General features: G+C 42.6%; 2 protein-coding genes and 2 long non-coding RNA genes across 4 annotated transcripts; all 4 read left to right on the top strand.

Moving 5' to 3' along the window:
• Nucleotides 1-2744: 2744 nt before the first annotated feature.
• LOC140274790 (uncharacterized) lies at nt 2745-11363 on the top strand. Its single transcript, XR_011908370.1, has 3 exons — nt 2745-2855; nt 10790-10858; nt 11339-11363. It is a non-coding gene; the product is annotated as an uncharacterized lncRNA (long non-coding RNA).
• A 314-nt stretch (nt 11364-11677) lies between these two features.
• Nucleotides 11678-12540, top strand: LOC140275557 (uncharacterized). The gene is made up of 3 exons (XR_011908413.1): nt 11678-11735; nt 12214-12350; nt 12430-12540. It is a non-coding gene; the product is annotated as an uncharacterized lncRNA (long non-coding RNA).
• Nucleotides 12541-12814: 274 nt separating this feature from the next.
• LOC140274709 (uncharacterized) lies at nt 12815-14612 on the top strand. Its single transcript, XM_072370078.1, has 8 exons — nt 12815-12857; nt 12944-12991; nt 13254-13322; nt 13604-13743; nt 13877-14005; nt 14086-14143; nt 14238-14306; nt 14430-14612. Exons 1-8 carry the CDS (start codon nt 12815-12817, stop codon nt 14573-14575), a joined length of 702 nt encoding a protein of 233 aa, XP_072226179.1. The 3' UTR covers nt 14576-14612.
• Nucleotides 14613-14718: 106 nt separating this feature from the next.
• LOC140274707 (uncharacterized) lies at nt 14719-22853 on the top strand. The gene is made up of 16 exons (XM_072370077.1): nt 14719-14803; nt 15137-15202; nt 15284-15423; nt 16175-16294; nt 16394-16451; nt 16598-16642; nt 16737-16793; nt 17389-17540; nt 17881-17985; nt 18084-18132; nt 18216-18296; nt 18382-18930; nt 19116-19252; nt 19568-19625; nt 19738-19871; nt 21933-22853. The coding sequence occupies exons 1-16, from the start codon at nt 14719-14721 to the stop codon at nt 22836-22838; spliced, it is 2742 nt and encodes a 913-aa protein (XP_072226178.1). The 3' UTR covers nt 22839-22853.
• The last annotated feature ends 13 nt before the right edge of the window (nt 22854-22866 follow it).

Genomic DNA, 22866 nt, shown 5'->3' with positions numbered 1-22866 from the left:
CGGTACTGGTCACCTTGTCCTGGTACTGCTGTTAGTGGGTACATTGTGACCGGAAGGATTGTCCCACCACGTCGGCGCTGGCTAACTCTTCTGCCTATAGTATCTGTCAGTTCCTCTGCCACCTTCATTCCTTTCTCTACACTTCTCACCAGTCCGTCCCTTTTTTGACAGAGCTCTTCTATCTCTCTCCGACATAACTCATCTAGCTCTCTCTCTTTCCTGACGGCTGAATCTTCATCATCCTCCCTCCATGTTCCTGCCAATCTAAAACTTACTGGTACTTCTTGTCTTTCACCTTCCCACTGTCCCTTTCCTTGAAAAGAAGCTGTCCCTGCTGCTTCTGCTTCCTCCTCACAATCTGAAATCTCACTTCCCCTCATGACCTGCCTCCGTGGCTGTGGTGTGACTTTTCGTTTTACCGTGTGCTGTGGAGCCTGTTCTCTTGCCTGTCTCTGCGAGAATGGGTCTGGGGGCGCCGAAAGGTTATCACCTGTGAAGGGGTTATATGAGGATTTGGACGTCGTCCCTGTCCTTACGGACGTCTCAGAGATTGATGCTGTAGGAGTGGCTGCACCTGCTTCAGTCACACTGTCACTTACAAGTGTCTCTTCTGAGGATCCAACCTGAAGTGTACCACTAGTCACATATAGTGTGGGATATAACCCTGGTGTCGGTGCAGCAGGCGGTGCATATGGAGGTGGGCATGTAGGAGTGTCAGGTGCAGTTACCATTTGTTTGCCTCCTGGTTTTCCTGCGTTCTCATGGAGATGTCTCACACTTTGCCAGAAGACCGCCAGCTCAGACCAGCCCCGTCGTCGCTCCTCCTGCTCTTTCGCCTCCTTTTTTAATTTCGAACGTTGCAGCACACCTGCCTTTTGTCCCTGCTCTGCCAGCTCTTCTTTCCTCCCCTTTCATTCTTTCTCCTTTTCCCACAACCAGGCCCCTAACGGACCGGGGTCTGACATTTTCTTGCCCTTATATCTCACCAATTGTTCCACTTGTCCCTTCATGTCGGCTAATTTCCTGTCCCTACCCTTTTTAGGTAACACTGCCCCTGCTGCTTTTAACGTATTCTCTAACTGCAGCTCGAGGGGCCTCCAGGCACCCGTACCTGGGCCCCATCCCCCATCATCTATTTCCCTGTCAAACTCTCCCTCCATTTTACTTCTCTTTTTCTAAATTCTGAGGCCAGCCGGTTTGTATGACGTACGTCCGAGCAACAGGCCTTGTAAGGTGATGATTTATTAACGGCCAGTCAGTTTGTATGGCATAACACCCGAGCAACTGACCCTTTTGACAAACCAAGCCACTTATGTTAGCACCGCTAGGTTTCGATGGCTCAGACAGATTACGTTATCACCGTTAGGTTTCCTCTGTCTGATTGTCGAGTTTGTCAAGACACCGTTTTATGTACCCATTCACCTTTAGACACCTCAGAATTTTATTCTTCCCACAGCCCGCTTCTCCTTATTTCTCTCAAACAAATACAAAACACACAAAGCACGTTAAAATCTTCACAAACTTTTTCAAAATGCACTTATAGAAAAATACCTCAGGAACCCTGTTCCTGTACTCTAGTATAGGGGACTCTAGCCCCAAACAGACTTCAAGAATTTATGAGGCGTATAACCTCAAGGGACTCTAACCCAACTCCGTAGAGTATACTACTTTAGGGGACTCTAACCCCAGGGACTCAAACCCAGTAGAATTCGGGGTGTCTTCACCTCCCCGGGACTCTAACCCAGCAGCCTCTCAGGCTTCCGGTTCCTCGTCAGGCAACCGGTGGGGTCCGCCACGACCAAAGACAGTCTGTTTTATCCTCTTTTATATTCACTTTTCTCTTATAATTTCACGCAGTTATCAACATTAACTCTTATCGTCTTTTGCTGATTCAATCACCAGTTTCAGGACAGGACACGTTGTTTTAAAATATTCAATGTGCAGAGTTTGATAAAACAGGTTCTGCTTACCTCTGTGTTAACGTGCCGGCTCGTGTCCCGTCTCTGTCACCGTGAAGGAATCTTTTATCCGAATGAACTCCGTCCTCTCCTCACCACATCCCGAACGAGCCCCCAAAATTGTTGAGGTAAACCTGTGCCTCTTTCCGAGTCCGTTGATGCAGTGAAGGAGGAAGACAGATGCGACGATATAAAAATCAACACAGTTTTATTTGCGCAGTTTGCAAAGTGCGGAGAGCAGTTCAGTACACCACATGCGAACAGCACAAAGTACGGAAAAGCTCTGTCTTTGTCTAGGAGTGTGATGTTATATACACTTGTATTCAGTCTCCTCCTTATGAGATGTGTGTGCGTCAATATCTTGTCTCTTCCTCTATGTGTGTGCGTGTGTGTGCCTGTATAAGGCGTTACTTTCAGAAGACCGTTGTGTGTGCGGTCCTAGTTTCACCACATGTCTTTCTCAGAGATATCTCCTTATAAAGCTGCTGTTCAAGCACAGAAATGAGCAAGCCGGTTATACAGGATATCACCTTATACAGCTATCCTCACTCACAACACGCACGAAGCAAACAGAAAAAGGATAACAGAAAGAGAGGAGAGGGCAGCCCTAAAGGCGAATGAAACGCGTAATTATCTGTTCATTCAGATTTGATCGAGTTTCGAGAGAGCGTCCTATTGGTCTACGACCAGAGGGGGGCGGAGTCAGGGCCCCTTATTAACTCTGTGGGAGACTCTGCTCCACAGGTAGAAAAGTGTTTCCCCCCCATACTGCTTATCAGAACCAAAGTTGGATATATTCAGTGCTGCGATACACGAGATGATGACAACTTTTTAGGAATTTCCTACCAAGAGAAGTCTTTTAAGTTTGCGAGAATGGAGTGCAGCCTGTACTGTCAGGTGGGTGACCGTGTTCGTGTTTTAGCCTTGAATGACCGGGCCTCTGTGAGCGACTGCAGCAGGTACAGCACGTGGTGGAAGTGTTTACACTCTGCGGGTCACCTCGCTTTACTTTCGAGAACTGGAGTTGCGAAGCTGCTCGTTTTACTGTACGTGGAAGAGCTAAAGTCACTATTACAGCGTCTTTAAATGAGAACTTATGAGGACTTTCTGACGGACTTCCAAAACTCAACAGGTACATTCGGAGTATTTGTGATGCAGGTAGGTGATGTCGGACTGTTTCCTTCGAAGGAGAAAAGTCGTTGATGTGTGGCAAGGGCTTACTCCGACAGCACAGAACCTAAACAAATAGAAAACGACATCGATTACGAAACGATTCTGCAGTGAAGAGAGTAAAACCCACAAAGAGCGGGCGCCCAGCTGGGAGAGAAACCACCTGTGTGTCCTTAAAATGCGGTTATATATGAGATAAGAGTTTATTGGTTCTGTCGGCAGTTGTGGGCAAAGTTACAGGATAACGTTTAGATGATATTTTCCAGTTGTCTATCTTAAAGATTATGCAAAAGTGTCGAAGCCCGGTGTGACAATAGAGGCGGTGAGCGGTAAAGGATGGGAGAAAGGAGCGGAAAGAATCGATTACAATAAGGCTAAAGATGAGTCAAGCTCCAGATTGTTTTGAAGGTGCACAATCAGAGAAACTAGATTTTCAAATCAGAGGAGGAAACCTTAGTCAGCGACAACGGACTGTTTCAGAATAAGAAGGGTGAAGTTGGAGCGAGAGGAAGCTGTCAGTGTTTGAGTATCGTATGTGGGCGATGGAAAATGAGGCTGTTTGAAGGCGACCATCCCTCCTACACCACACATCTCAACAGGATGACAATGAGGTTTAACACATCTGACACAGGCAGGGCCACCCAGCCTGATTATACTGCCTACATAATAAGTGCTGTTACTAAGGATGCACAGATCTGAGAGCCTAACATCCGCATCAGCTGATTATTCAGCTTTTTGACTGCATCAGCCAATGGCAGTGGCCGATATTGATCAGATTTGTCCAGTTATGTCGGATTGATTTATTTATTTATTTATTTTTTCTTTTCCTGAAAGTGACAGCATTTATTTCCACTTTCTTGGGGGCCAGAATATATATTGCTGGTGCATGTAAGCACTGAAAAGCATTTGTTTTGCTTGTGGTTTAACAGACCAGTATTTTGAAACTCTTCTTAAAACTTACAAAAGCCACATTATTATTATTTTCAACATCTGCGTCAGCTCAGAACTTTTAACAGAATATTGTTAGTGTAGCTGGAGTTCAATCTTTGTGCGGAGACTCTAAAGTATGCACGTATAAGAGTGTGGCTGTGGCTGGTCAGAGACCCCTTTGAGGATTTCTCTCCTTTTATCACGGGAAGAATCCAGCATACTTGTGCGGTGCATGAGGGATGCCTTCAAACAGCCGACGTGTAGATGGTACAGGGAGAACTCTGCTGACACAGACTTGGTCGAACACAGGAACATTTTATTGCCAGAATTGCAGATTGATGCATCAAAATCTGGTGAGATCTTTAGAACCCCAAAGTCTGTGCAATCTCTCTCTCACTGTGGATGCTTCTCCCGTTAAGTAGGGTAAAACCTTCCCGTATTTGACAACCCTGAAGATGCTGCGCGTCCCCGTCAATAGGCACATAGCCAGAATATATATATATATATATATATATATCTGGTGAGCCTCACTAACTGAGGAGTGTGTTATTCTCAAAATGTTTTATGTTTGACTATATGCATCTCTTATCTGGGACACACTGTCCCAAACGCTGTTAAGTATTAGACATTCCACTTGTAAACACAAGAAAAAAGCTTATTGAGCTGGGAATGAGTTTGCATTGAGGAGTTAAACTGCAAAAAAGTGAGGAAAATTTAGGCTTCTGGACAGATGACCTCGGGGTGTAAATTTATGAATTGTGAATTTTAACTCGGGTTTTTGGTGATTTGTGTACAAATGGGTCAGTTTACACGAAGTATTAAACTGCCGCTGTGCATATGCACCAAGTGACAACTTGTGATCGAATGTCATTTCCCCACTCTAAATGCAAATCACCACGTAGCCTATATAACCTGTAGTCAGCTGTGGTGAGCAACAAACAGGATCTCTGTAGTTCTGTTAATGTTTCTGCAAAGGCCTGAATTACATTCAGTGACTTGGACTATATTTTTTATATATATTCAGATGTTACTGTGTTTTCGATTTATTCGGGTGACATTCATCGCCATATTCAAACATTTTAAAAGGCTTTATCATGTCATAAATGCAATATGAAAGAAGCAAAGGGTGATTGAGAGGAGGTTTGAGATGTTGCAGAGCTCAGTGTCGTTGCACTTCTTTTAAACTCTGCTTTTTTTTTTATTATATATATCTAACCAATCTCCGGGACGAAGAGCATGAAAAGCTAAAATTCACTCTGCTCACACTAAAAACTTACCACCCTGCCTCACAGTTCTTGTGAGGATTTTATTTTGATGGCACAAAAGTTCAATTCAGTTCAATTCAGTTTTATATACTGATGAATATACTATATTCCGTATTTATATAGCGCCAAATTACAACAAATGTCATCTCAAGGCACTTAAATAATATAGTCCAATTCAAGCCAACTGGAGTTCAATTCATTGCAATCATAATTCAATGAAATCCAATTAATTAATTTCAAAATAATCCAATTCATTCATATAGAGCCAATTCAAAAACAATATCATAGCTAAGGAAACAAGCAGATTGCACAGAAACTGGTCTTCAGTCCAATCTCCCGTCCTGAGCGTGCCTGAAGCCACTTTGGACAGGAACGACTCCCTTTTAACAGGAAGAAACCTCTGGCAGAACCAGACTCAGGAAGGGAAGCCACCCGCCTCGACCAGCTGGGGTTTGAGAAGACAGAAAAGAGGGGGAAAAACACCATAACGCCATTCAAAGGATACCTGTTGAGACAAGAAAACACAAGTTAATAACCACAATAATGTCACATGTACATAATATCATTTGAGAAATTAAACAGGGGGAAAAAGAGAGCAAAGTGAGGAAAGGTGTGACAGATGAGGTCCCCCAGCAGTCTAAGCCTTTAGCAGCTTAACTATGGGATGTTTCAGGATCACCTGAGCCATCCCTGATTATAAGCTTTATCAAAAAGGAAAATTTGTTAAAGTGTGTTAGAAATATTTTTTGAAGGACTATATTTGGATATTTGGACAGACAACTAGAGCTGAACCATGGCACTGCGCTGAAATGAAGGTTCTGAGAGGGGGACTAGGACTGGGAGCGGGACGTCAAGACATTTAAATTCTCTGAGAAGGCTGCCACGGTCCGATTGTTGGGTGGATAACTAGGCCTAGGTGGCTTGACTGGGCTGTCCCAGTCTTTCAAGCCGTCACAACCTGCTCAGTTGAGGGCGAAAGGCCTGCTGTGACGAACTCGTGAAATGATGAGAGGCCCAGGGGGCGGACGCTTGCATGCCTTGGGATACCCTGCACTGAAATCCGTATAGAGTTGGAGCGTGGATAGATCCAGAGACCAGTAAGCCAATTGTTCTCGCTTGATGTCAGCTGTCAAGACTTACTGATATTGTTTTAATTGAACGTGTATATAACATTCGGTACGTACACATTGAATCATGAAAGTAGTTCTGAATACCATGTGGTTGGCCCATACAGATGGCGGTGCTATAGACTTGTGGTGATTGTGACAGGCCTCATGGACGAACATGCAGTTCTAATCCTAGTACAAACGCCGTTCGAAAAGCACAACCGGGGACGGGGCCTGTTTTTCTTTTCCGAGCTGCCACAGTTTACTACGAACTTGTTGGCCACACCAGTTTTTATTATTTCTGCACGGTATGGACACCTAATCTTATCAAACAGAAGCAAGCTAAACAGGGTTGTGAAGCACCCTGCAAGCACTATGGATTATGAAAGATGACACACAACCCCTGCCCCAGGAATCTGAGTTACTGCTTTCGGGGCAGCTCTATAGAGCCTCCTTGTAAAGAAAAAGATGGAGTTACTGCAGTCAACTAACAACAGTAACTTCAAACGTCAGACTGTTGGCTGTACGCAGATGGGATGGGATCTATGCTGTGAGCTAATAAGACTAACACACAGCTATCGGGACACTTTCACATTGGTTCAGTTTACCTACACACTGCACTTTTGAAAGTGGACAAAACCGCCTGGACAACATCAAGCACCCTCAGTATCATCTGGGTAATTGAACTCATTCACCACTTTGAAGTGGCGGTTTGAAACGGGAGTAAAATAATTGCCTGAAAATATGCACTTGGGTCTGGCCTTCTGCCTTTATAGACATGTCATTGACATAACAGGAGGAAAAATACAGGAGGTGACAATTTAGATAAGGCTACCATGAGCCTCTCAAATAGTTTTAAATGCTCCTTGATGTGGATTGTTTAATCAGCACCACTGTCTGCTGCCAGAAATGAGTATTCCATGGCCTTGGCGTTATCAGCACGACTGTCTGCTGCCAGAAGAGAAGTAGGGAATATCCCACGACTCGTATCGGCACAAATGCAAGCCTCCGTCCACTCTGCCCTATAACAGTTTCCTGAGAACTCCTGTATCTTTGAGCATTTGCGCCACAACCTCTGTAAGAAGTTCCCTTGATGCTTGTGAAGCCCTTGATCCTATGCTTGTGAAACTTGACACATTATTCCTGAGTATTCGTATTTTTCCTAATAACTTGGTCCTTCGAGCCGCATCTCAACTGCCGCTCCGCAGTCCAGACCAACAGGGCCTGAAAACCGTGCACGGGGGAGTCCGGGACTTCTGTATGAAAAACCTCCAGCACAGTGTTTGCTGACAAAAAGAGGCCAGGACCTGCTGGACTGCGGAGGGGGTGACGAGATCCACTATAGTTGATATCAGCATGTCAGATTTAAAGTCAGGGACTTTAAAAAATAAGATCAGGGATGGTAAAATCTGTTTATTCTAGGCATGGGCGCAGTGGGAGATTCAGGCGATATGATAACCTTAAGCAAAAATGTCACAGTATACAATGAAACCGGAAACTGGTCCATGTAAACGAAATATAGAATGTCATAATTAATACTCGGGTCACTTATTTCTATTTGAGAGTCAAATTGGAGACTAACTTTGTCTGTAACACTGATAGCTTCTGCTCAGATTTCGTTTCTTTTTATTTGCAATGCAAAGGATTGTTTAAAAAGCAAACCTTTTCAAAGTCTCATATGGCTGTAGAACAACTCTGGAGACACTCGCTAGTAAACAATTTATGTACCGTATTTTCTGCACCATGAGGCGCAACTAAAAGCCTTAAATTTTCACAAAAACAGGCCGTGCGCCATATAATCCGGTGCACACATAAAGCGCACCGGATTCCAAAATCTGTCACGGATACAGGCATTTTGAATTTACCGCGGGGAGCGCTGAGCATTCAGCAGGGCATTAAGTCCCCTCCGCATCACTCACCACTCTCCCTTCTCACCGCCACGTTCACTTTTGTCACGCCTCTTCGCTCTCGTATTGGAAAATGGCAACTGGCCACTTCCGTCGCCTGCTTTGCGTTGGGTGTGAATCCAGGGTCAGGCGGATCCCAGCCATTCACTCTGAATGGGGCGTAAATTGTATGGAGCTCATACTTGGCGATTAAATCGTGTCATCATTAATGCTTTTGCCCATGTCCCAGTGAGTGCCTGTTCTTCAGTTTGAGATGGGTGATGCAGACCCATGTGCAGTTTATAAGTGTAAAAACCACCGACGATGTTGTCCTTGACCGTCGGACCATTTCCTGCTGACACAGGGATGTAATACATACACAACGTGTTCTGGCAGCGATAAACCAATCAGAGAACATTAGGTAATACATACGCCTTATAATCAGGTGCGCCTTATGTGTGGGTTAAATACAGAAATGGACTACATAATTGAGAGGAGTTGCCCTTGTTCACCATAAGGAGAGAAGCCATGTCAATTCGAGTCAAGGAAGCTATTATGAGGTCGATAAAACCAATAGAGACCTCAATGAAACCTGAGAATTACGAAACACAACTGTCTGGAATATTATCAAGAAGAAAGAATGCGCCTGCGACCTCTTTGATTGCAAAGGGTCTGGTAGGCCAAGGAAGGCCTCCACCGCTGATGACAGAAGAATCCTCCCTGTGGTTAAGAAAATTCCTAACGAACTGTCCAAGAGCCAAAGCGTAGCAGCTCATCTGTTAAACATGGTGGTGGGGGTGTTATGACTGGGGCATGTATGGCTGCCACAGGTACAGGCACACTTCACATCTTCATTGATGATGGAACTGCTGATGGCAGCTGCGCAATGAATCCTGAGGTGTATAGAAACATCTGATCTGCTCAAGTTCCAGTAAATGGCTCCAAACTCATTGGACGGAGCTTGATCCTGCAACAAGATAATGATCCCAAACATAATGCTTAGGCTCATTTTGTTTAACGGATATGCAATAAAGCACTAAACATGACTGCTTTAATGTACCTACCATTACTTTGTCCCAAACATTATGATGCCTTGAGATGAATGAATGGCCTATATATATATATATATATATATATATATATATAAATAACCTTTTTACGTTTAAAGGTAAAGGTGTGGCAGGCTGTGTGCAGAAAACAGAGATTGTAGAATGTAAAATCACATTACACCCAACTGTTGTAATGATGTGGGAGAAAATATATTTAACGATTTCTCTCGTTGACTTCAGTCTGGATCTCAGGAGCCATTTAGGTAAAAAAAAAAAATTTTTAAATAGTTATTCATTTGTATCAGTGTTAAATGTAGAGTCATGAGACAAAAATGATCTTCTGAGGAAAGCAATGCGCATAACATTTTGATAGCCCAGATTTAGCAGGAGAGAGACAGGGAAAGCTCAAGGGATTCTCTAACTATGGCAGTAATTTAGAATGAATACTGGAAACAGGCTAAAATGATCAGACTTGACATAATGAATATCACTCTACACTTTACATTACTTATTCAACTGCAGAAGTTTTATCTTGAGGCAGGAAACACTCTGACCAGATTTGCTTTTAACGCAGGATGCTCACGCCTGTCTACAGTTTCCTTTGTGGCTTGATCTGAACAGCCATGCTGCCGCTAAGCGTGGGCATCGTGCTGCACAAGGTGCAACTGACAAAGCCTTGGCAGTTTCGGAGGTGAAAAAAAAAAATAAATAAACCTGTGATGTGTTGATGCACGTCGCTTAAATGAGTTTCCTGGGTGACTCAGATATCATTCAAGTTTACATGACCCAGCTGTGGTAGTTTGTTATGGACCCAGAAGGAAAGGAAACAACAAGGCAGAGCCACTGGAGTGATTTTTAAAAAAAAAAAAAAAAATTATTTATTTATTTATATTTTATTTTTATTTAAATTTATTTTTTTAATTAAAAAAAAAGTATATTCATTCTGGCCTAGATGAATTTTAGGATTCTGCAGGAAGTGGACAGCAAAGGAGACACACAGCTACCTCCTCCTACTCACTTAGATCAAGATATGTCAAGGATGGATAAGGGGAGCTGATTCCTCACTTACCCTCAGTGCTGCTGTTGGACTTATTCTGTTGTTTTTTACGCATGAAAAAACACAGAAGTGGAAGCCCTCTAGTTTCCCCCTTTTAAAAGTAGACACTTTATGAGTGCATGAACACAGTGGGATGTCCAGGAAATGTCTCGTGTGACTGAGTATCGATCAGAGGGTCGTTATATGAACAGTAGTTACCTGCAACCAATAAACTTCCTCTAATGTTTGTTATGTTATGTCACACCTCACTTCAATCAGAAGGAGTTCATCTTAATTGACTTAATCGAACTTGTTCAAAACGAATGCCACATATGATGTTCTATGTTTCTCTGACTGGCCTTTCCCTTTTTTCTTTTTCCTTTTTGTAGGTCTGTTGTGCCAATTTTTTCAAGGTGTCAACCTTCAGGAGGCATTTACGTTCAAGCGAACACGAACAGGTGAGCGTTTCACTTCATGTGCTGTGAACCTCTGTTTTCTTTGTGAGATGTTGGACTCTTCAGACTCCTCCCTAACCAACATCAAACAGGGTTTAATTCTTCTTAACAAGTCCCTCGAGACTGATGCATCCAGCTCAATTTAATGCCATTGCAAGTCAACACTCATTGGCCTTTTGTTGGGGCTGCCCTGCCCTACACAGTTCTTTTTCAGAGGAGAAAAAGGACGTCTCATGCTTTGTTGTAAGACAAATCTGTCATCTCAGGCCTCTGTTCTATTTTTTGAAAATTGGCACAATGTTTTAAGGTGATAAAGTGAGATTAAAGACCTGTACCTGCAAGATGATGTCAGCAGAGCCACACAACAGAAGAACGCTGTTATGAGTCTCATAAAAACATAAGGAAATGCACATAAACTGTCTTCCTGCATTATAACATCGTGCATTTAATGTCTGCATGTTCCCTCTTTTTGCTTTTTTACAGAAAATTAAACATATTTTCCCAAAAGGTAATATTCATTGTCTAAATACATTCACGTGTTTTACAGAAATATGTATTATTGCTTTTTAAATGTCTCTCTTTTTTAATAAAATTTTTTTTTATTAAAGCTACATGGAAGCGCATCGGTAAGTCATTATTTTTCCCACTTTGGAGTGTTAAATGTACACCTTTAAGGTCTTGATATGACCTAAAACCCATTGGTTTAGGATATATTTTGATCATTCTAACTTTACATGTTAATAATGATAATGTTGTTAGTTCTGATTATGAGCTATAACCTTCTTCTTTTCCTTTGGCTGTGTTTTCGCCAAAGGAGTCGTACCCTATATTGCCTTTATGGATCCAAAAGTAAGACAGGGCAACACCAAACCCGTCCTCGGTGAGTACGCTGTCTCCAGTGCACATTTAAGAGTGCAGACCCTGAGAGTCTGCTCAAGGCCATTTTACTTATTAGCACTCCTAATTCCCTGTCTTCAGCACCGATAGGGTTTTAAACTGCTGGAAAAAGCCTGTAAGTCCTCCCTTAGCTGTGCCTGAAGCCAGCGAGCGCTTTGTGTGTAATACTTACAGCACATTTCCTCATGTTACCTTTCAGCGTATTGGTGTTTGTGAGATTATGCCAAACCTGATATGGGATTTCTTCTTTATTATTATTTTACACGATTCTCTGGTTTCTGTATGAATTATAAAATAAAGACGTGATTTTACGGCAGAAGCATGTAGTTTGTAGCTGAAAGCACTGCGTCAGCCCTCCGATGACAGTAGACTTGAGCTGGTTCCTTCTGATTAAGAGGAATGTAAAGATCCCCTGTGTGTTCACGCTGTAATTGTTCTATTTTAAACTTGCTTTCTTGCAGGCCTGTCTCTGTTGACGCTTTGTTTCAGTTCGGTGCAGACAGCTTGTTTTTACCTGTGCCACGTCTGTGAGCAGACCTGTTCGAGTGAGAATCTTTTAGGCCACATCTTTTCTCTGGAGCATTACAGCAACTACATCGTAAGTGTTGAACCTCGTCAAAATATGATCCGTGTGAGTACTTGGAAGTATGGTTTCATTTGTGTTTTTTGCTATGTAGAGTTACACAAATCCCAATGAGCTGAGATTCTCCTGGATGCCCAGCATGAACCTGAGAAAGATTCTGTGGCAGATGCTCAAAACCATAAAGCAGAGAAGCAGTTCTCCAAATCTGCAGGTTGGTACATGAAGGTCCTCTGTGTTCCAGAAAGTAAATATCACTCGCACACGATTAGCCTCGATGTTAAAAAAAAACCCACCGTAAGATGCGGTGTGTGCTCCAGGCCATGTTGTGCTGTGCTTTTTTGTGTGTTGTTGTCAGGGATGTGCAGTAGATGCACCGTTTCACTTCACTACTACATATAATATGACCCATAAAGAGACTGATCCTTCTTATTTTTCCTTAATTAAATCCCATTTTCTCCTGGCAGATGTTGAATTTACCCATGAATGTGTTTGAAGAGCTCCATTCAAGAACCTACTCGGAAGGTATTCGATTCATCTATGTGTTATTTACTGGAGAAACTGAGGATTTTGTTAATAATGTAAATAACTGAGCCGATTCTTCCTTGCAGTGATGCAGGATCTATGTGAAAATGAACACCTCCTCAAGCTTTTCGAAAGTGAGTGCAGATTTTCTAAGGAATGTTTCCTTCTGCAACAACAAATGTTGTTCGTGTTGTTTTCGTCAGTTCTAGCCTCATCGAAAGGTTATAAAACAGTTGCACACATTAGATTATTGTTAGATTTGTGAGAGATCCAAGTGTTTCACAGCACACCTTGGATGTTTGGATGAATCATTTTGTCACTGGATTTATATTTCAAATGTACTCTTTTGTCGTCATTCCATCTATTCTGCCTCACTTTGGCCTGTTTTCTTTCTAGATATCGAGCCAAAAAGGACGACGATCCAAGCCTACCAAGACGACAGCGGCAGGAAGCACCCGCTTCTTGGTCTGTAAATATAAAGCAGCATTTTCACAAGTCTGAACACATCTTCTGTCCCGAACCTGAGCATTAAGTTCAGCCTGTGATCTAAGCTCAATAAAACAAAAAAATCAAAAAAGAAGTGTACAAGCATGTCCCAATAAAAAGATTTGTCGGTTAAAATGAGACCATTTTCTGTATATGCTCATTTAAAGGCATGTTTAGTAAAATTCGACGTCGCCGTCATTCCTCAGTTTTCTCCTGGACTGAAACTTCTTCCGTATTTGATTTCTTCTTATTTTCCATAGGAATGCAGCACCTTGTTGAATGCGTGTGTGTTCAGCGAGCTGAGAACAGATACTACCTGTGCACGCTGTGCAGCCTGACAGTGGCCAACCACATGATCATCAAACATGTCCTGAGCTTCGACCACATCTATTGCTATTTTGTAAGTAAGGCTGGCCACGAAGAGGATATGCCTTGTAGACTATATCACCCGCAGTATCTTTTTCAAGGAGGATTACATGTTCAAACACTTTGGAATAGTCTCTGATTGCCGCGATACGTATTTTATTTCACAGAAAGCGTGGCATCCCTCCACCTTACTGTCAAAGGAATCCTACCAGCACAATGACTCCGTTCCCCACATGATGATTGATTTAGCAAAGCAGACGGAGCAAATTCATGGGACAACAAGTGCTTCTATGAAGGTATGTGTGCTTTACAAAGTCCACATTTTTCCTGGATTCATTCATTTATTTGTGACGATGTGAAAATGTATCTGCCGCAGCCAGTGAGCCTGGAGCCCGATGCATTCAAGTCGGTGAATTTCACGTGTTACGCAGAAGGTGGGTGTTTGCTTTTAAGCCCTCTTTTGTGTTGTTTCTTCTTTAGTGGTACACGAAATGATGCTTTTCTTTTGGTTTAAATTTGGGCTTTTAGCTCTGAGGAAACTGGAATCCATCACGAGGAGCATTTTGACGGCGAGCATTAAACCAGGGGACAAGCTCGGTATGTGGGACGTCAGCTCTTTGTGCTCGCTTGTCTTTCAAGGCCTGCGACTCTGCTGTGTCCAGTTACCTTTTCTATAGCACCGTCTTAATAAACTTTTTTCTTGTCTTCATTCTTCTCTAGAGTACCGTGCTGCTGTGGCCTGGCCTAAGTCATCATCAAAAAAGCTCCAATGCCTTCTACGCTGTCAGGTGAAAATGTTGACTTTAGCATGGATTGAACTACTTTACCAGCTGCTATTAAGACCACAAGTTCGACCAATAAACTGACCTTTGGTCTCCTTAAATCTTGCAACGCGCTTGTCTTTGTAAAACCAGGTTTGCAATGCGACCTTCACCTGTGTTCGTTTTATACGTCATCTCTCCCAGTGGAAACACAACACGGTAAATGAGCGTCTTTCACTTTAACAGCGATGGCTGTCAAAAAGCTAAACATCTTACCCTACATTAAAGCTGTTTCTAATCTTCCCCAGATGCTGGGGAAGTTCTTTGACGGAGGTATTGTTCACTTCAGTCTCATTTCACATGGTATTTTTGTGTATTGATGAGCCCATCTAAACATTATATTCTCTTCACTGTAGTTGGGAGAGGCGATGAATACGGCCAAAGAGGTACCTGCTTTTAACTTCTACAGTCTGAAATTGTACAATATCAGTAAGACTTTTAATATCGGAGTTTAAATGTGGGCGTTTCTCAGAAATATGGTTTGAATTTCTAATGATTTTTCTCGTATGGTTTTAAAAATTAGCACAGGATCACCTTTGGAAGCTGTTTTTGTGTGTTTTAAGCCATGAGTTTGAGTTAAAAAGAAAACCATCTGTTCCTTTTCAGTTGGACCCTATCTGGGCATATACACATACACAAGGGAAAGCTTGAAGAGGAATCAACCGGCTGTTGGTGAGGTCTCCGACTTGTGTTCATATGAATTTTGTACGATGTCGAACGTGGAAAAAGACGTTGGCTTTCTTTTTGCTTCAGGAGCCGGCCTGGTTGTTACGTGCATCAGCACGTGTGCTGAGGTGGAACCGTTTTATCTGTGCTTTGCTTGTCTGGAGTCTTTCCCTCAGCACTTTCTTGAGCAGCACTTTAACTCACGGAAACATCTCATAAACACTCTGGTGAGCTCTAACCTAAGCGACTTTGAGTCTGTTAAAATGTTTTTTTGCGCTGGTCACAACGATGCGAATGCAGTTCAGGGGATGTCGGAGCAGCTCCTCTGCAGCTCTGTGGACGCCACAGTACCGCAGAAGTGTCTGTATCGCGCAGGTGTTGGATAGTATTTTTGTTGTCATGCTTGTTAAGCAGCATGTGCCATGGGTTTACGCAGCAACCAACATGTAAGATCGTTCAGATTTCCTTACCAGTTGAGGTTATTCAGTGTCGCGGGTCTATGTTTGCTTTCTGTCCTGTAAAGGCCGTCTGTGCTGAAAGATATAGACTATAAAGTATGACTAGCTCGGTGGCCCTCACCAACCTCCAAACTACTCTGAGTGCAAAAAGAGTAAAGACTTTGGGCAAGTGCTGTAAAAATCAACTTTCATGCAGAAATAAACGTTTTTATAACGTTTTATAAGTGAATTCTGCTAATGTTGCTCATGTTTCTGCAGCAATTGGGATTGCATTACCTAAACGCTGGTTTTAGACGGGGCCTTGGATGCGTTGTTTTTTTTTTTCCCTGCAAACTTAAAAGGGGAAGGGTTTTTCATTCGGCTGTAATCACATGTCACAAAGTGCTCCTCTGAACTCTCACCAATATCTTACGAAGGTGGGAAAAATCAGTCTAGTTTGTCGTAACCTTTGATGCAACTTCTTGGATGGAGCTGCCTTTGGTGGCCCATGATTTGACCAATTTTGGTCTTCCAATCTTAGATGTACCAGAATCCCTGGCGGTTGCCTTTTGCCTGGGACTGTGATCTGGATGATGACGCACTGATGTTGATGGCGTGGGAGGAGGAGGAGCAAAGGGAAAATAATGAGGTCATTCTGAAGGTAAAAATGAAAACCCATCATGTGCCCGTTTACGTCTGAAAAACAAAAATTCGGTCTAAGAATTTAGTTGATGTAACGGTTAATGTCGTGTTTTTCTAGGTTTTTGATATGCCACACACAATATTTTGGAGCCTCGATTGTTTTGATTACAAACAAGGTCAGTATTGTTCTAATCAAGAGACAGAAGAACACTCTAAACTCTATATGTCTTCAAAACTGCTTTTCATATCCAGTATGTGCCATCATGCATCATCTAGAAAAATGGTGTCTAATAATTACGTCTCATTGCTTGTTGGACCGCAGTATTGAGCAAACTCCAGCAATACAACACCCTCTTAAAGCGTGACGGTTAGTGAGAAAGTTTTTTATTTTAAATGCAACAATTTATCACTTTAATCTGACTTCTGGAATTTATGTTTGTTTTTTTTTTACTCCCTTTTAGTTCCACCAAGCGAAACATTCAGCAAATTACGACAAAACGAAAAATTTCCCCTGCTTGGTGAGTACAGGAAGTTCCCCCAGAATAAAAAAAAAAAAAAAACGCAAAAAAAACAGGTTTCCATCACCATTTTTGATGCACGTTTAGAAGATATGAGTAAGAAAGGTGGCTGGAAACAGTTAAAACTGAAAAAACGTCCACTAATGCACCAAAAAAAAAAGGGCAATTCAAAATAAATGTGCAAATCATGTCAAATTGACTCAGAAGCTTTTTTCTGGTCTGAGTTGTCAAAGAGTTGTCCCCAGATTGCAATAACCCAGATATTTCCAGAGATAAAAGTTAATTCTGGCCTTATTATTTCTCTTCAGACCATTCGATGGACACATGGCTTTTTATTTGAGCTGTTTTTCAAAGCATTGCTTAAGATTTGCTTTCGCTGGTGATGGAAATCCAGAGTAAGCGTATCTGCTGCTGACAAATGCAGCTGTTACTCTTTATTCTTACATGTTTTTACCAAAGGAGGAGAACCCGTCTGGTTCAGACCAGAATTCTGTTTTAAGTGTTCACCGGCATTGTTTTTCTGTAGCAGATTAATTTCTGAAAACATAAAGTTATTATATCAGATCAAAGAACAATATGAATATTTTCTTTGCAGGCAAACAGTTCCTGGTGAATCATGATGTGATTGACAACCAGGAGGAGCCGGTTATGGAAGTGGGATCGCTGTGTTTACTCTGTGAGAGGAGACTGTCAGATAACGAAGCTCAGGCCCATGTATTCAGTCGGGAACACGTTGCAACATTTCTGGTCAGCATTTCCATTCCTCCGTGTGTTATTCTTCCCTCATCGGTGCCCGTCTCTCTGTTGCTGTTGCTCAGTTTAAGTGTGAGGTTTTTTTTGGGTAAATCTCCTTTATTTTGCACAAAATTGATTTGAGTAAATTAACCAGACAGTTGAGTGGTTATCTGCAATATGGGGTACAGCATACATGTTTGAATACACACAAATGAACTAGGTTCTTGGTGGGTCATCATAAACAGAGATGGGGAATTAGGGCAGAGAGAGATTCCCCATCTAATAACCGGTGACCAGGAGACCGGGGATGTGGTGACAACCCACTACATTGGTAATGTGTGTGTGTTTGCAGGACCGTTTCCACCCAGACTCGCTGGATTCCAGCTCTGTCAGTGCAGAGACCTTATTGGACTTAGCAAAACAGGCAGCACGCATTCACACTTTTTCAAATGCGCAGGTATTCTAAATGAGAAATTTAGTTTCTGTATCATCATCATCAAGCGTCTCTTCTACTCGTGCATTTGCACTTTTATATCAATGCTTTCTTTTTCTAAGGAAATACAGCTGAACGAGCCCATCTGGGAGCCATGTAGCTACAGAAAAGGTGAGTCGACAGCTTGTTAGAAATATACCCGGCGTCTGTGAGTGAATGGCTCACCCAACTAATTTTGTACCGTTTTATTTCAGCGATCATCATCTTGACAGCTGCGAAGAAGAGAGCTGGAGAGGGATGGCTTGTTCCACCAATAACACCAAAGATGAGGCTGGGTAAGCCAAGCCAAAGATTTAACCAAACTTTTAAGATAACACAATACTGAACACTGGATTGCACTTTATGTTCTGCTCGTTTCAGTTCCCAGGGACACCCGGAAAGAAGTGGACCAGAAGCAAGCAAAAGACAGTCAGAAAAACAGCTGTGACACTGACAAGCAGGAAAAGGGAAAGAAAAAGGAGGAAAAAAGTGGTGAAAATCAGATGCCGATGCAGAGAGAGAAAGAAGTGGAGACAGAGGAGGAGGTGTCTCCAACAGCGTGTTCAGAGGAGACGCAGAACCCCGATGAGACGGCAGAAAAGCCAAGCAGGGAGATCGCCACAAGTTTCAAGAACACGGGCCAAGACGAAGGAGCACAGAGTGTAACGAAAGGGAGCTCAAGTACCAAACATGTCCCAGCGCAGTTAAGTGACAATCCCAAAAAAAGTGACAGAAAGAAGCTAAGATGCTCATCTGAAAAGGACGGGTGTCCAGATGAGGATGTGGGGATAAGAAGGAGCCCTAAAAGAAGACGGCTCACCTCAAAAGAGGACACGCCTTGTGAGGCGTCTCTGAAAATGCCAAACGGTGGCGGAAGGAAGGAGAATGTGGCAAAAGGTGGAAAGATTCACAAGGATGTTCTGGCTAAAGGTTTGTCAAGAGTTTTTTTTTTATTTCTTTTTCTTTGGCTTTGGCTTAGATTTAGTGATCTGTGGCTTTTGTTGTCTTATTTGCCCATTTTTTTTTTTAAGAGTTTGATATTTAACAATGCTATATTGATGGCAACCAGAGAACCACAAAGAAATGCACGTCATCACTTTGAATTTATCCTCCAGTTTCCAGCACCCTTCTTGAATGCCACTGTGCTAATCGTGACCCGGTCTACCTGTGCTGGAGCTGCTCTCTGATGATCTCAGAGAAGGAGTTGGTCGGCCATGTTGCCAGATTCAACCACCAGAAGATGCTCAAAGTGGTGAGTACACGTCACAGGAAAAGTTGGGCTCTAAAAAAAAGAAGATCGCTTTCTAGGTAAACGGCAAGAAAGGGTGGAGACGAAGGTTGCTGGAGCTTCCTAACGGCTTCAGCTCAGCTGTGGATTTTGACCTCGGCCCCTCGGTTCAGCTTCAACTTTCACCAATTTTGAACATGTTGCTTCAGTCCTCGCCAACTATTTCAGTCCTCGATAATCCTGGACAGAATACCGATGAGAGAAAAAAGCTGACATAAAGTGGTTCCAGCAGAAATCAGTGATGCATCTTACTAACTGCTGTTAATGTCTTGGCTGCAGACTGTTAATCTGGATGAAAAGACGTACGATAACATCTCAAAACACAGCTTTCAGCACGGTGAGGTTGCCAATTTCCTTAATATTCAAATGTATCTTATTCTTTTGGTTTAAGTGGATTTCGTGTGATGCAATGGGTTAATGGGTGAGTCTGAACTTTTGCATCTCCACAGCCGTCAACACGCTGCAGGCACTTCATCGTTGGCCGCGCAGTGTGGAGAAGCCGCCTTCAGCCTCCCCTCCGTCCCGTGCTAAACCTGCAAAACCTGAAGCTGCACTTCATGCTCAACATGAGGCCAGTGTTACGGTCAGTGGATTTCTTATTTTTTAGGTTTGAAAAATAAGCTCACTGAGCACCTCAATGCCAGAGTAGAGATAAACTATTTGTTTTCCATGTATTGTCTTACAGTTGCATGAAATATCGTTGTGCTTTTATTTAAAAATGAATGGAGCTTTTAAACGGGTTAATGCAAAGTGCAGGTGCTACCGTTGTTGTGACTTTCTGTGGAGTTCAATTGACCTAATATGCTATACTCGATAGTCAGAGATGAGAAGTCACGAAGGATCAAAGATGAGACAGATTCAGCTGGTTCGCGGTCCAAAGATGGTTTATTGCAGAGTTACTATATGACCATGCATGAGAAGTAGCCCGGGCTAAGTCTGAAGTCTCTTCTGAAAGTTCCCCTCTTTTATACAATCTGGGCCTGAGGCTGCCCCTCCCCAGGCTCCTCCTTTCATATGGCGTATATTCCCCAATTTTCCACCATTATGTCTTAACTACCATGTTTACCCGAGGCTGGTCTTTTTTTAAACCCTTTTATTCATATAATGGTCCCTCCTACTACTCCTGACCTTTCCCCTACATCCATAGCTCCTGTTTACCTTTATCTTTATCGCACATGCATTCATTACTGATTGACTCAGAGCTACACCTTGGTTCGTTCCATAGCATTAATGATTGACTCAGAGCTACACATTGGTTTTTTCATAGTACTACGTTCAGGGCCTGGTAACCAGACACTACACCGTCCAGATCAGGAAAAGTTACCGAACAATTTCTTTAAGGACTCGCTCACCACGGGCTTCATGAAATATATCTGATTTCTATGATCAGTATGTGTGGGTTTAACATATAAGATTATTGGGAGAAGACGTAAAAAAATAAAAATAAATTAAACCCATGCGATGCTGTTTTAAATGTATTTTAATTTTATCACTAATCAAAATCCTGGTGACCAAACTCAAAGAGAAAGCTGATTTACAATCTAATCTGTCACAGAGATCATTCTCTGAGCATCTGAATGCGGTTGTTGCACATAATGGTCATTACTTAAGCTGTAACGTAGGCTACTGCTAAAAGAAAAAGGAAACCTAACGAGTGACATACTTTTGAAATTGCTGGTGACTTTAGACACTTTATTATATGCCTCCAAGAGCAGAAAAAAAGTTTTTTTCCATAGTATTTTGCCTTTAATGCTTGCGATCTGTATGCATTTAGGTGTCCTAGGAAACCTAATCTCTATATTTAATACAAATCTTAGATTTTTCAACAATTATAGGATAAAAAACACAAGTTTTTCTTGAGTTCCCACACGTTTCATTCTCACGATCCTCTCTTGAACCCTTATTACAGATCATGTGTTATATTTTTTTCTGCTTAAATGTGCTTATTCTACATTATAGTTGAGCATACACATCCTGAGGGCTGGGAAGTACCTCTTGTGTGTAAAAGCTAAACTAGACTCAGTTGGTCTTGGCATTTTGCATTTTTGTAAAAACAACGAAGCAGAGGTGCAGATTTATAAGACCAAATTCCTAAAGCAGCTCTCAGTCACATATTTTCTGTTTTGTCAGACGGCTAAATGTGTCAGAAATCAGCCCATTAAGACTACATGTCAAACCCGTGGTCACTTTCCAGACTGTCATGCTGCTCTAATGGAATCGTTGATTTTATACCCACAGGAACCTACGATAGATCACCTCCCAAGTAGCTTAGAGACAACATCTGTGCTGTGAATTCAGCTACAGTTACATATTCGATGAGCTCCTACAGAGAAAGTTAGAAAGGAAGAATGTCTTAAGGTTCGCAGTGTGGTGGTGTCGGCCATACATCGGTCCATGGCTGGGTCATGCTCCCGTCCTTGTGTACAGGGACACTAACGGTTCGGCCACGTTGGACTCAAACCGTAGCTCAGCTCAGCTGCGCTGCATGTGATCGAGCAAAGACAGGCGCCGGTGGTTTGAGAGTTTGAAATTACGAGTAAAGCTACAGCAAAGTTAATGTGGTGCGCAGAGATCATTTATGTGCTTACCTCTTTTACAGGTGAAAAATGAATGGCTTACTAACTATGGTTGTTCAATTTTAAAGGTGGTGGACATAAAGAAAAGGGATGGGTCAGAAAATTGTGCCGCAGCAGCAGGAGACACTTCTGCAGTGACCAAAGCTATCGGCAAAACAACCCAAGTCCCCTCTGGATCGAATAAAGACCAATCAAGGACTCGTATGAAAGTGCCCAAGTCTGCTGGCAGCTCTCACACTAGTTTGATTGATTCCTGTAGAAGTAGAGATGCATTAAGGCTAAATGTGCCCACATGTAAAGCAAAGACGGTAAAAGGCCGCAAAGCGGATGTTTCGCCAAGCAAGACTGTTGATTCATCGAAAATCGAAAGGACTCCTACAATAGAAGAAATGGTAGCAGTTTCCTCTATCTCCTTGGCAACCAAATCTAAATGTGTAACAACCTCACCCAAATTAACAGGAAGTGTTTCTACCGTCGCCAAAACAACCTCGGCTACAAAATCTGCAGCCGTGTCCACACCACACGGAAGAGGAAGTGGAACTGCATCGAAGGTACAAGTAACTTCACGTGAAGCTGCACCCTCCTCTCAAACAGGACACACTGTGGCACTCAAAGTCAACTGCAGGAGTGCAGCTTCCTCCAAAATGAATGATGTTCCCAGGCATGCTGCAGTCAAAGCCTCAGTCACACCTCAAACTAAGGTGCCATCTGTGATCACTGCTAAAAAGCCTAAAACACCAGTTAAACATGCCAAAAGGGATGTTTCTGAGGCTCCACATATGAAGAAATCAGAGCGCGCCAATGCTGATGTTGCAGCAAATGCTCCAAAGAGGAATCCGCCGCCTGCTGCTCCACACCTGAGCTCAGCAGAGCCTGAAAGGTCTGAACACAAGAAGCCACATGGTAAGCTTCCCCGAGTCTCTACAGATAAGGCGACAGCAAGTGGAAACCATTTCAAAGTGGGCAAGTATTAATTTGATTCTATCAGAAAATCACTGAGTC

Source organism: Leuresthes tenuis, unplaced genomic scaffold (assembly GCF_036924035.1).
Source record: "Leuresthes tenuis unplaced genomic scaffold, fLeuTen1.0.hap1 SCAF_18, whole genome shotgun sequence".
Taxonomy (NCBI): Eukaryota; Metazoa; Chordata; class Actinopteri; order Atheriniformes; family Atherinopsidae; genus Leuresthes; species Leuresthes tenuis.
This window is presented reverse-complemented; position numbering and strand designations above follow the sequence as displayed.